The sequence below is a fragment of the Vigna unguiculata genome, chromosome 10 (genome assembly GCF_037176805.1).
Source record: "Vigna unguiculata cultivar grain cowpea cultivar isolate G323 ecotype 2 chromosome 10, ASM3717680v1, whole genome shotgun sequence".
NCBI classification, from domain to species: domain Eukaryota; kingdom Viridiplantae; phylum Streptophyta; class Magnoliopsida; order Fabales; family Fabaceae; genus Vigna; species Vigna unguiculata.
The window spans coordinates 51455173-51472233 of record NC_140801.1 but is presented as its reverse complement, the minus strand read 5'-3'; the positions used below and the strand labels follow the sequence as shown (position 1 = coordinate 51472233).

Below are 17061 nucleotides of genomic sequence, written 5' to 3'. Positions count from 1 at the left end.
CTAAATCCATCTATCAAAGTGAACAAAGCCTTAGGATTCAAATGAGTTAACCTTTAAAATTCATGTGTTATTTTGTTGACCAAGATAAACTAATTTATCTCAACTACTAACCACTTAAAAATTAATTGAAATAATATTAATATAAAATAATATGAAATATATATATTGATTGAAAAGTGTATTTTTAAATTATTTTGATGTGATATATTATTTAAAATTATATTTGTTCTATCTTACCTATTTTACCTCTTGTGCATGGAAATATCAATTTAATGCTAAGTGATGAACGTAGAGTCTGTTTCAATCGAAATATAGAACTAGCCTCTGTTAAGAGTTCATTCAATGGTAACTGATGGCTACCAGTGAGAAGGATAACGACGAGGCTTGACATTGGTCTCCATCGTCGCCTAAATCAACGCATGCCACGATGGATTGTCAAGATATTTGTTTCTATCATTCAATTATATCGGTGTAAACCCTTTTACAGTGTTATATATTTAACTATGGATTATTATAAAGAGACAAATAAAGAGAAAGAAGAAAGGAACAAAAATGAGTTAGATAAAAGGTAAAACGATGATATTCATGATGATAACTCTTGAATAATACACATCAAAGTCCAAATAACAAAGATTTCCAGTGATAAAAGGAAATCTGCTAATGTCTGCATGAAAGACAATGTGAGTTCAACAAGAACACACACAATGAGACATGCACGTAACATGCGAGTGTTATTCAAAGGGAAATGCAGAACACAAAAGGAAGTGACGAAGCGTTTAGATAGAGATACTGTTAGGGATTCCTCTGAAAGTCAATCCCGGTTCACTGCTAGGAAGAAGCACAGTGTAGGGCATTTTGACCGGTCCAGTACGATTTTTAAGTCCTTTGTTGTTGTTCCTGTCAGAGATTTCTTTCTCAATTTTTCCTAACTCATCTCTAAATCTTTTGAACAGATCTTTTGCTTCTTCATGAGCGGTCCAATTCAGACTGTTCCTTTGTCCAAGATACACCTCATCTTTTGCATGGGTTGATAGTAACTCCATTACTGTAAGATCAATAACAGTCTGGTACTTTGGAGTAACTGTTTTCAGAAAAGCTTCATGAGGATTGTTGGTCATCTCTTCATACTCTTGAGTTCCTGGTTCTGGGATCAATCTTCGGCTTTGTGTAGGACGGTTCATGATATAACCTCCATAAGGATACTGTCCAAAATTAACAGCGGCATGAAGAGCTGAAGCAATCCATATAATGGTAGTGCAAGTTTCAATCAGATCTTGAGAACTCTGCATTTTAGGCCATTTTGATTTTAAGTCACCGTGACCCTTCTTCACAACTTCATCCCACCATGCTTGCAATTCACTATCTCCTTGAACTGCCTTATCGTCTGAATAATACAGAGCCACATACTCTTTTACCCATAGCTTAGTAGCATTCCATATTTCTAGTCCATCAACAGCATAAGGATAGTCCTTTATTGCTAGGCTAAGGCCATAAGGGGAACTTTTATCCTCAACCGCCATTCCTCTAAATCAATCAAAACAAACAGTTATTTTGGCATTCGACATGATATTTTTCCAATTTAATATGGTTAACTTACCTTTTGATGAGATCCTTTGGTAAAGCTTGGTCAGTGAAAACCCAATTCTTGTATACAGCAGAAGACATCTCCATGGAATAGGGCCCAGGCAAAAAAGTCTGCTCTATAATGCTACCTGCACTAATTAGGGATTTCCTCGCAAGTGCATTGATATTAATGGTGTCACGGAAGTGAGGATGAAGGAGTTTGTAAATGGGGTGAAGTACACTGAGATTCCTGTGTGTTGCTATGGCAAATGGCTCAATCACTGCATGAGTATGTAACCTGTGACAGACAGACACCAGAGAAGTTACAACATTAAATTTCGTATTACATAAACATGTTTGCATATGAATGTTGTTATGTATACATACCAGTGGCTTATGAGCTGATGATAGTTGGTGTCATTTACAGTAACATGAGCTTTGGCCAATTGCCAAATTGTATTTTCGACACCTTGGTCCGCAGGCAACACCACTATGGTCTCTGCACCCGAATAACATCTCCACATCGATGTGGCTTGCTCAGTTCAATAGCAAGTGGTTTCAATGTCCCATCATCTTTCAAGAACAAGAATGTCCTAGTGGCATAAGCCTTTGCAGAAGGAAGTTCGTTTATCTTCATCAAATACGTAATGAATACGTCATAGTAATCTAATATGAACAATCTCCTACCAGCAAATGCCTGTTCCAGAAATTTAATTTCAGTGATCACTTTGATAATTTCATATGCCTCTGAATCAGACATGCCAGATTATATTTCTAAGATATCGTGTGTATTATTACCTCATCTACTTTGACACCATCCATGTTAGCCTCCAACTTTTCTTTTGTCACTGTACTGGGTTGAGTACAGTTGCAAACTAGCTTCGATGGCGATTCAAGCTCCTCCTTCTGCCATTAATAAAGATGTCCAATAATCTCTCTTGCAAATTCCTCATATATAGATCGCAGTATATATTATAACAATAAAATTAATATTTACACTTACTTTAAGAAGCCGAATTACGAGAGGGTTTACACCGGCAATCATCTCTCTTGCAAATTCTTCATCAGTCATCCATGCAAACTTGCTCTCTATAAAAAATCATAACAAAGAAAATAAAATTGACAAAGAGTGTAAGGTTTGGAGAGTATAGGTGAAGAATAGTTACTACGTACCTTTGATTACATCAGGAGTTGGGAAATTAAGGGCACTTGGAGTAGCGTTTCCAGTGATAGATATAGGCAGATTAACTCCACCTTCATACATTTTCAACACTTCTTCCAAGCTATTAAATTCATTTGATGTTGTATTTAAATACATAGAAAGGAGCAAAGGTTCAACTCTTCCCGCTAGAGTTTTCGTTCCTATTTGAATGAATTCTGAAGTCTTCTCGTGACTGAAATTTTCATCCCTTGGCACATAAACCTCGTCCGATTTCTCGTATTGATCACCTTTCAACACAGAAATTAAGCATATTCACACTTTTATCATCAAGAAATTAAATCATGATTAAATGTAACTCACCATTTTTGTTGTTGCGGATGAGGTTTCTCCCAGTCCTAACCCTACGAGGATAGGGATATTTGAGGCCTCCAAGAACTGGGTGATCTTCTGCTCCATCACTGTTAAGAAACCCTAAATCATTATAAACATCATAATCATAAATCCTATCCCATTTCTCACGCTTTCCAGTTCCATCTCCCCAGATTCTTCAACTCTTCTTTTCTGTACGTTTGTAATTGCACTGGTGTCTTACCGGGAAGATAGGGCTGCAATGCATATTTTTTCATAAATATATAAATTATTTCATCATTTAAATTAAGAACCAAAATAACAAAAATCATTATTTCACTTACAGTGTTGGCAAAGAAAATGCGATCCGTTTTGTAACCCTTATGGTTATGAACCCAGGAGTTACAGTCAAAGTGAATATTGTTCAGGTCGTGTTCACTTGTTTGAGATGGATATTCAAGAGTCACACTAACAAGGAAGAACTCATCATTCATAAAACTTTTTACGTAAAATGCTCCTGGGATTCCCATACTTTTATCATCCCATTGAAAATAAATATCGAATTCCTCCGCTCTCGCTCCCGAGGTTCGTAACACAGAAACCTTATTCGCCAAGTAGGTATCTTTTCCAACTTTCCCTGCCACAACACTTGCTGCAAAATGCAAACAAATCAGAATCCAAAAATAATACATGTTCAAGGAATGCAGAGACGTTTTTACATTTGATTACAAATCATCATATATGATATAAACTACTGGTTTTGATGATCAATGTAACTATTTTAGAAAGATTGATAACAGGAAAAGTTTTATAATGATAATGCATAGTGTGAACTGAAAAGAAAAAACATGAAAAAGAGAGAAAACTAACGATTCTCTGACTTGGTACGACTAATCAACTTGAAAGTCACAGACTTAGTGATATCAAGTTCGAGTGAATGTTCAACTATCTTGATGCCGGTGGCAAAAAGACCCTTAACATTGTTTATGCTTTCAACCACACTCTTCCGTATCAACACCACCCTACCCTTCACCAACTTCTTCTTTTCCACTATTGAACTCATTGCTATAGCAACCACAATTTCTTACTAATGTTTGATATTTGAGAGTAGTTGTGAGGAAGCCAAGCTCTAATCTCACCTATTTATACACAAAAAGTACGTGGTCCTCGTATCGGTACACTCATAAAGAAAGAAACATAAACAAGTGGATACATCCAATATAATAAATCTATTTGCATAAATCAAAGTATAATAACAAGTTGAACATTATTTGTATAACAAGTTGCTTCTATATAGTTTTTTATTTATGTTATCATAATTAAAAGTAGAAAAATCGTAATTAATTCATTTAGGCAGTTAAATAATGCTATGTCTGTATAAGAGATACCACCATGGCAACCGGCATAAAACATGCATAGTTCGATTGTACTATGTTTCCCTTCTTCCTTAAATATACTTGATTCGTGCTCAGAAATCCAAATTTATATTTTGGATTTTATACATGTATATTGTCATTATTAGGTCATGGGTATACTCGTTTAAATATTTTTTTCTTACAACAAATTAAGATTTAAAACAAAACTTATGATCACTAATTTAGTGTTAAAATGATATATACCTTCTTTTATATGTCAAAATAACACGTATTCAATAACTAACATTGGAAAAAGTTATAATTTCATAAATTTGCAAGGCTTATGTACGAGGAGAAAGATGATTTGTAATTTGTTATTTATCTATTATATGTGTTTGTGTAAATAAAGGATATGTAAAACTCAAATAAAGAGTTGTTTGTTGGAAGCCTCACATCGACTAGAGATAAGGCAATTTCATGATAGATAAGTGGTGTGCAAACCTCACCTTATAAGTTTGTTTTATAGAGTTGAGTATAGACTTAAAGTTCACTTCTTAACACGGTATCAGAGCGGTGCAACGCCTCACCTTACAAGCTGATTTTGTGAGGTTGAGTAAGGCTTAAAATCTACTTCTTAACATTGTTGGTAGAATGGCAACCGACGTATCGGGTATCACATTTTTGTCGCATTCACATCCTCCACCGTACCCATACATGCTTCTTAATGTTTAAATATCAATTAATACATTTTTATAAAATAATAAAAAATTACTGTAAAAGAAACATAATATTATTAAATATTCAATATTAAAAGGATATTATTCTTGTTTCTTTAATATCAAATATTTAAAAAAGAATTATAATTGTATATGTTTGAAATTAAAATATCAAATAAAATTTCATAAAAACTAAAACATTTATTAAATTTTCAAACATTAATAGACTTGAGTATTTTGATAATTCAAACGGAAATGGGGATACGATAGAGATGAGTATTACGGAGGGTATGGTCACTACAAATGACAATGAGGCGAGGGGGCAGGACGAGTTTCATTATCCCATCCATACCCATCCCATAGAAAAAATCATCCTCATCCTTATATCCAAACCCAACGGTATCAAACTTTTGTCTCATATCCATTCCCACCGGGTAACGGATATATACTCGTACCCTAACCCTATCTGTTTTCTTACTGTTTCAATATTAATTAATTAAGTTTTATAAAATAATAATAAATTATTGTAGTGAAATATAATATTATCAAATGTCCAATATTAGGATGAGAGTTATTTCTTCGATACCAAATATTTAGAACAAAATTGTAATTATAACTATATACATTTCAAATTAGAATATCAAATAAAATTTAATGAGAATTAAAATATTTATTAAATTAGCAAACATTAATGAAACCTAGTTGATAAAATTTAAGAGTATTTTTAAAAAATATTAAAAAAAAATTCAAATTAAATATATTTTAAATGTCTACTTACTTCAATTTTTTAAATTCTAATGAATCTCTTTTTTATACACCAATAAAAATTATAATACATCATTTGATCAAAATCATCCAAAGAAGAAATATTAAAATAATAATATTATAATTTTAACATAGATATCGTATCTTTTGAATTTCAATATATATTAGATGATGATAAAAAAATTCATGGCAATTACATTAAACTTTTATATTATAGTAAATAAACTTTATTTATACAATTATAGTAACAAAATTACAGTATGATAATGAGTTAGAAAATAAAAAATAATTATATAAAATATATCAAAATAGTATTCTATATGATAAAAATAAACAATAAATAAAAATATAAAAAAATTGTCAAAAAATGTAAGTCTTAGAAATAATTTGAGAGACTACTGAATGAAATCACACAACGAAAGCAAATGATATGACATGAATATTATATATGAATATTATATATATATATATATATATATGTGTGTGTGTGCGTGTGTGTGTACATATATAAAGGTTACTATTAATTGACTATGAATATTTTAATAATTTAAATGGGGACAAGGATATATGGCAGGTATAGGGACGAGGACAGACATGTACATTGCCATCTCCATAGCCAATTAAGAAAGTCGGGGATTCTCCATTTCCATACTTATATCCAGTCAATGTAAGGATTTTCTATCAAAACGAGGATTAATTCGGACAATACCCACAATGACAAATTTATTTGTCATCTTTAATAAGAATGGGACAAATATATATATCTTCATCCTCATACCTAATTAAAAAAAATCATATATTTCTTTTATCCCATACTTAGTTAATATGGGAATCTTTGTCAAAACAAAGAAGAGTTCAGATAATATCGACAAGAACAAATTTATTTATCAATATTGGTCTATAGTTGTTGAAGGATTAAATCAGTAAGGAATGTATTTTTCATTAAAGCACGTTTAACCAACCAATTATTTATAATAAACCTGAATGATGAATTGGGTAAGAGTGAGATGTTTTACTATTAAAATATATGAAAGAGGCTCTATTATATGAACGTTTTTATTAGGATAGTTGGTTTTGGCTAGAAAATTAAAAATAAATGTATTATTAATCTTTTGCTTTTCCCTCTCCTTTGTGCACAATTCAGTAATTTAAAATGGAAAACTCATAATGAAAGTGATAATAGGATAAATATATGTAAACTCATTTGTTTAAAAATTCAAATTCAAATATTATCTATCAATTTAAATATCTTCGTTAACATCAAAATAAATTCATACAATACTGATAAATCGAATTTTATTTGTCATCTAACCAATTGTATAATTCAATAAATAAATTAATTAAAGGTAGTTGTATAACACATACACCTGATTTCAATAAATATAAAACAAAAAGTTAATTTATCTCTTATAATAAAATATTTAGATGATATAAACTTTCCACGATCTATAGTATATATTTTTTTTCTTTTATTGTGACTGTATGGCTATTTATTTATTTTTAATAACAGAAAAATGTATGTAAAAAATACATAATCTTTATTATTATTTTATTATTCTGATTTAATATGAATACTTGTTTCAGCAAATCTGCTGGTAAGCAACCCATAGTTTTTCATCGGTGTTTCGTTGATATTTTATTTGGGCACGTACGTAGTAGAAACATAAATATATTTATTATTACCACTTGGCATAGTATAGTAGCTTCATCACGGGTTCCTTTAGATATATATGTTTATTAGGATGAGAAAACATTAAGCAAGTTTTTAAATTAATAAACTAATTAAAATTAAGGAATTGTATCGATAAAATGCGATTTATTATTGTGCCAAGAGAAGAATAATTTTGAAAAATGCGATATTTTTGTATAGTTTTCACTTTTTTCTCTTCATATTTCATTGGAAAGTAAACACGAGGAAACAAATGATATGATTCTTTTTACTTTCCTTGAAACTTTCTTTTTAGTTATTTTTCTACACTAATAATTTTTCACTTTACATTCTTTTTACAAACTATTTTTCATTTTTTGCTCTATATTGTGAACGTATATGACCGGTAATGATTCCAAACAAATCATGTTCAGTTCTTCGGATTTCAAAATGAAACTTAACTTTGTACTGGGAAAGTGTCATGAATATTATTTAATATTTTTTTAAATTTAAATTATTTTTTAGAAAATATTTCAGTTTTAGATATATATTTCAGTTTTAGAAAATTAGTTATTATTTTATATTAAGAGTGAGATATTGTAATTATTTTATACTTGATATTTTGTTATATTTTATTCTATATAGGATATATCAATAACATATAAAAACATGTTCTTCCGTATAACATATCACATATATATCTCTCGTATATATCATATCTCTTATATTTTTAAAGGTCCTGAAAGTTCCGATAGTAGAGAGATATTTTATTTATGTTGAAACAAATCTTTGAAATTAAAGAAGAAGCTCGTTTATCAACTTATAAATGCAGGCCAAGTTAGTAACCAAGTTGAGGAAAACAATACAACACGTGGGTTATTAACTAGTTTAGTGCCAAGCAATGCATAATTCAATGCCAGAGAAAATAGAAAATACAACCACTTGAAACTTTTTTGAAAAAATACAACTAATTGACACTGTTTGTAATAATATAGTAACATATATTAGAATTTTAAATGAACTAATTGACGTTCTTTTCAATATAATAATATATAATAGAATTTTAAATTAAAAAATAAAATTATTTTGAATTGTAATGTATATGTATTTTGTCTTTAGTGAAATATTAGGCAAAAGAATAGAACCCGGGGCAGAGGAGGTGGTGCTGTTAATCTCAAAATCGTATAAACAAATAGTCTCATATTCTTGTTTTACTACAAGCGTGAGACTAACAAGAGTGAGAGACAGAAAACCAATGCAAAATTAGATGTGTCAAACTTAGTCTCATTATTTATCGGGACTAGTTCGCAATATTTTTTTAATTTGTATATATATACTTATAAATAAATAGTTAAAATAAATTTAATTATATAAATATTTTTAAAATTTTAATTGATCAATTAATATTTTTAATTAAATAAATTAAAATAATTATTATATTTACATGTTATATTATTTTATTATAATTAATATTTGAAACTTAATTTTTAAACATTTATGATTTAAATTATAATAGTATTATATATTTATATCTTTAAAAAATACAATATAAAAAATTTAATTAATTAATCTATTTTTAATTTAAAAAAATAAAAAATAAAATAAAAAGAGTCAAGAATATACTAATCTGCATGTAACCCACAAATTTGAAGAGTTATGTAGTCCGAGTCAAAATAGACTAACGGTCCTTTGCCACCCCTGTACTGAACAAATAGTTGATAACTTGATATTTCCATAACTTTTAAGGAAAATTTTCTTGCATCCTACTTTTTTTTTTCTCTGCACTTTCAAACTTTTCCTTTCCTATTTTACCCCTCAGTTAAGCAGTCCTAGAATACTATCACAACCCCGTACAGTAATCAAGGCATACCACGATGTCAAAATAAAACATAGAGAAATAACGACAAAGTTTTCAAAAAAAGAAGCCCAAAGGCCAGACAATACATAGGCCATTGTCCTAAAAGAAAAGCCCAATCAGCACAAGAAGTCTAGCCCAGGAAGACTATGCAGCGGATTCATCTCTTCCCTGTTGACCATGATTTCCTCTCGTATCTGCTCATCAATAAATTGATGATCATCGCAAAAGTAGAAGAACAACATACAAGTAATCAAACAAGCAAAGGCTAAGCTAGAGTCAAAAAAAATTTCATCATGCAATCAGGTATACTTTCACAGTCCAATATACATCAACGCTGACTTGTGGTGGATACCTCTGCTCACCCCCGAGCTATGTGTTACAATGACTCAACTCCCCCACACACAAGGTTAGCCCTTAATGAGTTTCAGGTCTCCTGCTACTCTCACCACAGGAGTCAGTCCGCTCTAAGTGAGACGAACTGACTCCTTAGAGTGTCAGGATGCAATCCTTACCTTGAATCCTTACCAAGTTATATAGACGGGGCACCACCATGGACATCCACTAATAGGGGCCATGGAATTACATCCCGACCACGAAAGCACGACCCTGAAATCTCACCTAGAGATTCCAAGGAATTACGCACTGACACAGACCAATCATACTCAATCAATCAAGAAAGATTTATCATGCACATAACTCTCATGCCAACCTTTATAACCAAATCTTCATTCATATTCGATGTTCAATCCATTCCAACTCATCATTCCCAATCCATGAATATAGAATTTCACCTCATACTAATACCATGCCATTTTGATACCAACCATTTCATTGAAATCACATGCCAAGATTTATCCAAGCTCATCATTCACAACTCATACACCCTCTTACTCATGCATATTCATGTTAGAAATATTTTAATATAATTTAAAAAGTAAAATAATTAAAATAAAAATTCTACTGTTACTCATGTTTTATAAACCTTTAATTTATGGGTTAATGTTTTTAATGGCTAACAGCTATATTCTTATTACTATTTACTTCTTTGTCTCCTTTTTTTACCTATAAATACCACATAAGTGCATGGGGAAAGACACAAGAACAGAGACAACAAACACTAGAGTATTTTTAGAAGTGTTATTCTTTTCTTCTTTATATTATCTTTAAGACATTGGTGTTCATAAGGTTCGGAGATCCTTCGCTGCACTCGATCGATCTGACGGGTTGTTGTATCTTGGGAGAGAAACGCTATGATTTGAAACACATATAATTGTGTATGATTGTGTATTTGTTTAGCCCTGTGCAGTAGGGGCGTTTTCTCTCTAAGGATAGCGTTATGCGTGCCTCAACCCAAGGATATTTCTACTCCTTACCTTTTATATTTTATTTATTATTGTTATTATAATTGTTGATCTTTGATTAAAATTCATTGTTTTATATATTGTCTTAGTATTATTATTGATTTAATAATTATTATTATATTATTTCATATTTATATTATTATTAGTATTATTTTGAGTAATCATTTTTCGAACAATTCACTCATCTCATGCTTCAACATAGCAATTCAACTTAACATCACATTATGCAAACGATTTAGGGATTCTAGAAATAAAACTGCAACTTGTGTAAAGCTTAGAAATTTTTTGTATTTCTATTCAAATTAAATATGATTGAATCAAGAACCAAATGAGACAAGAACAAACTTAATTGAATATCTATAAAGAAAGTTGTAAACCAAACAAGCAACAAGGTCAATGTTGTCAACAACTAAACTACAGTGATCTTGCGATAAAAACTACTCTCACTACAGAGCTCCTATTCAAGATCGTACCAGTCAAAGTCAAAAACTATGTGTTAAGAATCAACTGTTAAAATATCAGCTCGATCCAACGGTTAACGAAGTAGTAACGTTCATTTTACGAAAAGTGTGCAGTGTTGTCAACAACCAAACTTCAGTGACCTTGTGATAGATAAAAACTGCTCTCACTACGGATCTCCGATTAAAGATCCGACCGGTCAAAGTCAAGAATTTTGTGTTAAGAATCGGCTGCTAAAATTTTAGCTCGATCCAACGGTTAACACAGTAGGAATCCTCATTTTACGAAAAGTGTGCAATGCAGAAAAATAGTAGCGCTACATCAATCAAACATACTCGCACACCATACATTTTTATTCGACCAATAGCCTCATTCAAGAATCACAGCCATACAAACAGTCCAAAAATCGGCAAAATAACTTTAAATACATAAACCTAGCTTCCCTTACTTGGAAATAAGCTAGCAAGGACTTCGATACCCAATAGCCGAGCTCGACAGCTCACGAAACAGATTTATGAAAAGATAGCGCAACAGATTTTAAAATGAGTTTACTACAAAACCCTAACTGGAAAATACGAAAATATGCCTAGAGAGGAGAAGTATGAGCCGGAGAATAACTTAAATGGAACAAGAAATGGGGTTGAGCTACTTGACCAAGATTGGGGCTAGTGGAGAAAGAGAGTGTGAGAGTACTGTTTTTGCAAGAATGACAGAAGTGAGAGAGGTTTGGCTGCCTTAGGGGTCTTGGACACCCTATGGGCCAGCCTTAGGCCCATTAAATTAGGAACAACCCTTTAAAAATTAGGACAGAAAAAGAGGGTTTTACATAAAATTAATTGAAATAGTTTTAATATAAAATAAAATGAAATAGATTGATAGAAAAAACTTTAGTTCAACACCTTAAGAATTCAAATGAGTTAATATTATTAAAGATTCTGGTGTTGTTTTGTTGATTATGACAAAATTTATTTATCTCAACTACTAGATTAAAAATTAATTGAAATAATATTAATCTAAAATTAAATAATTTTTTTGATATGATATATTATTTGAAATTATATTTGTTGTTGTCACTTACTTAGCTTTTGTGCACGAAAAAATAAGAAAACAATTTTTTTTATAATTTTAAATATCACTTTCTAAGTGATTTTTGATATGAATTTAAAAATATCAATCCCTAAGTCACGAATGTAGAGTGTATTTCCAACGTGGAAATGACAATCGTATATGAATGATACGTGAGAAGAATGTGAGGATTCCTACTACGTTTTAAGCATGCAAAGGAAGATGAAAATGGGGTTTGAGCATGAACCACCTTCCCTCTTAAAAACTTCGTGGTAATAGAGATTAAGAACAATCTTGAAACAGTTAAAAGAGAAAGAAGAAAGGAAAAAACATAATATTCATTGATGATAATAATTCTTGAATAATAGACTGAAATGACAAATGTTCCCGCCGGGGATAACTTTATTAGGTTACAGAAGCAACATGAAAGAGAATGCGAGTGAGTTCAACAAGAACACACACAGAGAGTGACGAGGCGGCATGCACGTATATAACATGCGGCTTTTATTGAAAGGTGAAATGAGAACAGAAAAGTAAGCGACTTCCTCTGCGAGGGTTTAGATAGAGATACTGTTAGGGATTCCTCTGAAAGTCAGACCCGGTTCACTGGTAGGAAGAAGAACAGTATAGGGCAATTGGACCGGTCCAGTACGATTTTTAAGTTCTTTGTTGTTGTTCCTATCAGAGATGTCTTTCTCAATTCTTGCCAAGTCATCTGTAAATCTTTTGAACAAAGCGTTTGCTTCTTTATCAGCAGTCCAAATGAGACTGTCCCTTTGTCCGAGATAAACCTCGTCTGAAGAATGGGTTGATAGCAGCTCCATCACTGAAATATCAATAATGGTTTCGTACTTTGCAGTGATTGTTTTCAGAAAAGCCTCTTGAGGATTGTTCTTCGCCTCTTCATACTCTTCAGTTCCTGCTTTTGGGATCCATCTCCGGCTTTGTGTGGGACGGTTAACGATATAACCACCATAAGAATACTGTCCAAAATTAACAGCGGCATGAAGAGCTGAAGCAACCCATATGATGGTAGTGCAAATCTCAACCAGATCTTGAGAACTATGAAGTTCAGGCCATGGTGCTCTTAAGTCACCGTGACCCTTCTCCACAGCTTCCGTCCACCATGTTTGCAATTCCCAATCGTCTTCAACTGCCCCATCGTCTGAATAATACAGATCCACGTAGTCTTGTACCCATAGCTTAATAGCATTCCATATTTCTAGTCCATCAACAGCATAAGGATAGTCCTCTATCGCAAGCCTCAGCCCATGAGCTGCACTCACGTCCTTCACCGCCAATCCTCTGAATCATCAATCAAAACAAATTATTATTTTTTGGACACATTAATTAATTGTTGTTTCTAATTTAATTAAAAAATGTTAATTTACCTTTTGATGAGATCCTTGGGTAATCCTTGGTCAGCGAAAACCCAATTCTTGTATACAGCGGCAGTCATCTCCATAGAATATGGTCCAGGCAAAAATGTTTGTTCTATAATGCCACCTGCACTGATCAGGGACTTCCTGGCAAGTGAGTTTATGTTGAAGGTGTCACGGAAGTGAGGATAAAGGAGTTTGTAAATCGGGTGAAGTACGCTGAGATTCCTGTGTGTTGATATGGCAAATGGCTCGGTCACTGCATGAGTGTGTAACCTGTGACAGACAGACACCAGGAGAGTTACAACGTTAAATCTCGTACAACATAAACAAACATGTTTGCATATGTATGTTTCTAAGTTGTTATATACCAGTGACTTATGAGCTCATGATAGCCTGTGTCATTTACATTAACATGAGCTTTGGCCAATTGCCAAATTGTACTTTCAACACCTTTGTCTGCAGGCAGCACCACTGTGGTCTCGACAAACTGAAGACCACATGGACATATATATGGCTTGCTTAATTCAATAGCAAGTGGTTTCAATGTGCCGTCTTTTTTTAAGATCAAGAATGTCCTGGTGGCGTAAGCCTTTATTGAAGGAAGGTCGTTTATCTTCGCCAGATATGCCATGAATGTTTCGTAGTAATCCAATACGAACAATTTCCTATTCTTGATTGCCTGTTCCACAAATTTAAGGAAGAATTTAAACAAGATATATTGAACTACTCTGTATTTCTATTATATCATATATTGTTTTCTATTTACTTGGCGTATATTATTATCACCTCATCTACTTTGATCCCATCCATGTTAATCTCCAAGTCTTCTTCTGTTACTGTAATGCGTTCACACTTGCAAGTGGATGTCCATGGCAATACAAGCTCTTCCTTATTCTGCCATTAATAAAGATGTCCAGCTGTCAGAAAGAAAGCCATGACAACAGAATAATTGAACATCAGTAAAATTAATATTTGCACTTACTTTAAGAAGCCGGATTACATTAGGGTTTACACCGGCAATCATCTCTCTTGCAAATTCTTCATCAGTCATCCATGCAAACTTGCTCTCTATACGAAATCATAACAGAAAAAATAAAATTCACAAAGAGTTTAAGGTTTGGAGAGTATAGTTATATATATGCATCGTAGTGAAGAATAGTTACTACGTACGTACCTTTGATTACATCAGGAGTTGGGAAGTTAAGGGCACTTGGAGGAGTGTTTCCAGTGATGGATATAGGCAGATTAACTCCACCTTCATACATTTTCAGCACTTCTTCGATGCCATTAAATTCATTTGATGTTGTATTTAAATACATAGATAGGACCAAAGGTCCCAGACTTCCACCTAAAGCTGTCTTTGATAATTGCGCGAATTCCAGAATCTTCTGATCACTGAAATTTTCATCTCTTGGAACATAATAAGTGTCAGCTGGTACCTCGTAATATTCACCTGTAAGCAAATAATTTTATTATAAGCATCATCAAGACAAGAATTCAAACTCTTATTTCTTTAGACCATGTAATTCAAACTCACCATTTTTGTTATTCTGGATGAGTTGTCTCCCAGTCCTAACCCTACGAGGGTAGGGATAATTGAGGCCTCCAAGAACTGGGTGATCTGTTGGTCCATCGGTGCCAAGAAAGCCAAGATCATTGTAGACATCATAATCATAAATCCTATCCCATTTCTGACGCAGTCCAGTTCCATCTCCCCTTAAGTTACTCAACTCTGCTTCTCTGTACGTTTGTAATTGCACTGGTGTCGTACCAGGAAGATATGGCTGCAATACGTATTTTTTCCTAAGCATATGTATAAAATTCTCAACTAAAGTAAGAATGGAAACAACAATGATCATGATTTCACTTACAACGTTGGCGAAGAATATGCGATCCGTTTTGTAACAACTACGGTTGTGAACCCAGGAGTTACAGTCAAAGTAAATATTAGTATGGTTGTCGTGTTGACTTGGATATTCAAGAGTCAAACTCACAAGGAAGAACTCCTCATCCATTTGGTTTGTGACATAAAATGCTCCTGGACTTCCCATCTCATTACGATCCCATTCAAAATAAATATCAAATTCCTCTTTGATCTCTTGCACAGTTCGTACCACAGAAACATTATTCTCCAAATAGGTATCCTTTCCAACTTTTCCAGCCAAAGTCGTTGCTGCAAAAATGCAAACAAATCAAAATCAAGAAATAACGACAAAGTATCATTTGATTTCAAGTTATCAAATAAACGTACGTAACTATTTCTGAAAGATTGAACTGAAAAGAAAAAGATGAGAATGAGAAAGAGAGAAGACTAACGATTCTCCGACTCGGTACTACTAATCAACTTGAAAGACACAGACTTAGTGATATCAAGAGTGGGTATGTTGTTAACTATCTTGGCACCAACAGTGAGAAGACCCTGTGGAGTGTTAATGGTTTGAGCCACACTCTTCTGTACCAACACCACCTTCCCCTTAATCAACTTCTTCCTTTCCACTATTGAACTCATTGTTACTGCAAACAATCTCTCACCAATGCTTGATATTTGAGAGTAGTGAGTTAGTTGTGAGGAACCCAAACTCTGATCTCACCTATTTATACACAAAACCATGTGATGCTCCTATTCGTAAATAAAACAAAGATGATAGATCTAATAATAAGATATAATAAATCTCTTTCTATTTATAAATGTAAATGGTGTGAACACCGAGTTTTAGGAAATTGAGCATTATTTTTTATAACAAGTTGCTTCTATCATAATTAAAAATAAAAAATCGTAATTAGTTCATTTTTAGCCAATTAATGCTATGTCTGTATAATAGATATATTTATATAGGATAGCTGCATCTTATTATCATTATTAAGAGTTAGAACCAAAATTATGATCACTAATCTAATGTCAAAATAACACGTGTTCAATACTAACTATAACATTTAAATAACTTATGATAATTTCATAAGTTATGTATGAGGAGAAAGATGATTTATAGTTTGTTTCTGTTTGTGTAGATAAAGGATATGTAAAACTCAAATAAGGTGTTGTTGGAGGATTTAGTAGGGAAAGTACTTCTCATTAAGGCACGTTTAACCAACCAATTATTTATTTTAAACCTCACTGATGAATTGGGTAAGAGTGAGATGTTTTACTATCAAAATATATGAAGAAGCTCTAATTAGATGAATGTTCTTATTAGCGTAGTTGTTTTATGCTAGAAAAAGTAAAAACGAATGTATTGTTATAATCTTTCTCTTTTCTCTCTGCGTTTACATATTCTGTAATTTAAAATGAAAAACCCATAATGAGAGTGATAATAGGATTTAAAAAGTCAAATATTATCTATCAATTCAAATATTCTTCATTAATATCAAAATAAATTCA

General features: G+C 32.2%; 3 protein-coding genes across 4 annotated transcripts; all 3 read right to left on the bottom strand.

The window, feature by feature from the left end:
* Positions 1–557: 557 nt before the first annotated feature.
* LOC146883414 (seed linoleate 9S-lipoxygenase-like) lies at positions 558–2196 on the bottom strand. 2 transcript variants are annotated; one of them, XM_085667612.1, is made up of 3 exons: positions 1951–2196; positions 1598–1861; positions 558–1524 (listed from the first exon to the last, which is right to left on the bottom strand). In XM_085667612.1, exons 1-3 carry the CDS (start codon positions 2085–2087, stop codon positions 777–779), a joined length of 1149 nt encoding a protein of 382 aa, XP_085523738.1. In that variant the 5' UTR covers positions 2088–2196; the 3' UTR covers positions 558–776. The 2 variants fall into 2 exon arrangements, with proteins under 2 accessions (XP_085523738.1, XP_085523737.1); XM_085667611.1 differs by lacking the exon at positions 1951–2196.
* A 903-nt stretch (positions 2197–3099) lies between these two features.
* On the bottom strand, positions 3100–4171 carry LOC114165729 (seed linoleate 9S-lipoxygenase-3-like). Its single transcript, XM_085667613.1, has 3 exons — positions 3944–4171; positions 3418–3725; positions 3100–3330 (listed from the first exon to the last, which is right to left on the bottom strand). Exons 1-3 carry the CDS (start codon positions 4134–4136, stop codon positions 3241–3243), a joined length of 591 nt encoding a protein of 196 aa, XP_085523739.1. The 5' UTR covers positions 4137–4171; the 3' UTR covers positions 3100–3240.
* Positions 4172–12617: 8446 nt separating this feature from the next.
* Positions 12618–16252, bottom strand: LOC114166739 (seed linoleate 9S-lipoxygenase-like). The gene is made up of 9 exons (XM_028051528.2): positions 15999–16252; positions 15554–15855; positions 15220–15466; positions 14857–15135; positions 14665–14750; positions 14469–14576; positions 14051–14361; positions 13692–13955; positions 12618–13605 (listed from the first exon to the last, which is right to left on the bottom strand). The coding sequence occupies exons 1-9, from the start codon at positions 16189–16191 to the stop codon at positions 12858–12860; spliced, it is 2538 nt and encodes an 845-aa protein (XP_027907329.2). The 5' UTR covers positions 16192–16252; the 3' UTR covers positions 12618–12857.
* Positions 16253–17061: the final 809 nt, after the last annotated feature.

Coding starts and splice junctions, on each gene's coding strand:
- LOC114165729 (XM_085667613.1), bottom strand. CDS start 4,136: ATGAGTTCAATAGTGGAAAAGAAGAAGTTGGTGAAGGGTAGGGTGGTG. Junction 3,726..3,943: donor TCGTACCAAGTCAGAGAATC/GTTAGTTTTCTC, acceptor TGCATTTTGCAG/CAAGTGTTGTGGCAGGGAAA. Junction 3,331..3,417: donor GCATTTTCTTTGCCAACACT/GTAAGTGAAATA, acceptor TATGCATTGCAG/CCCTATCTTCCCGGTAAGAC.
- LOC114166739 (XM_028051528.2), bottom strand. CDS start 16,191: ATGAGTTCAATAGTGGAAAGGAAGAAGTTGATTAAGGGGAAGGTGGTG. Junction 15,467..15,553: donor GCATATTCTTCGCCAACGTT/GTAAGTGAAATC, acceptor TACGTATTGCAG/CCATATCTTCCTGGTACGAC. Junction 13,606..13,691: donor CCCAAGGATCTCATCAAAAG/GTAAATTAACAT, acceptor TTGATGATTCAG/AGGATTGGCGGTGAAGGACG.
- LOC146883414 (XM_085667612.1), bottom strand. CDS start 2,087: ATGTGGAGATGTTATTCGGGTGCAGAGACCATAGTGGTGTTGCCTGCG. Junction 1,862..1,950: donor CATCAGCTCATAAGCCACTG/GTATGTATACAT, acceptor TGTCTGTCACAG/GTTACATACTCATGCAGTGA. Junction 1,525..1,597: donor CCAAAGGATCTCATCAAAAG/GTAAGTTAACCA, acceptor TGATTGATTTAG/AGGAATGGCGGTTGAGGATA.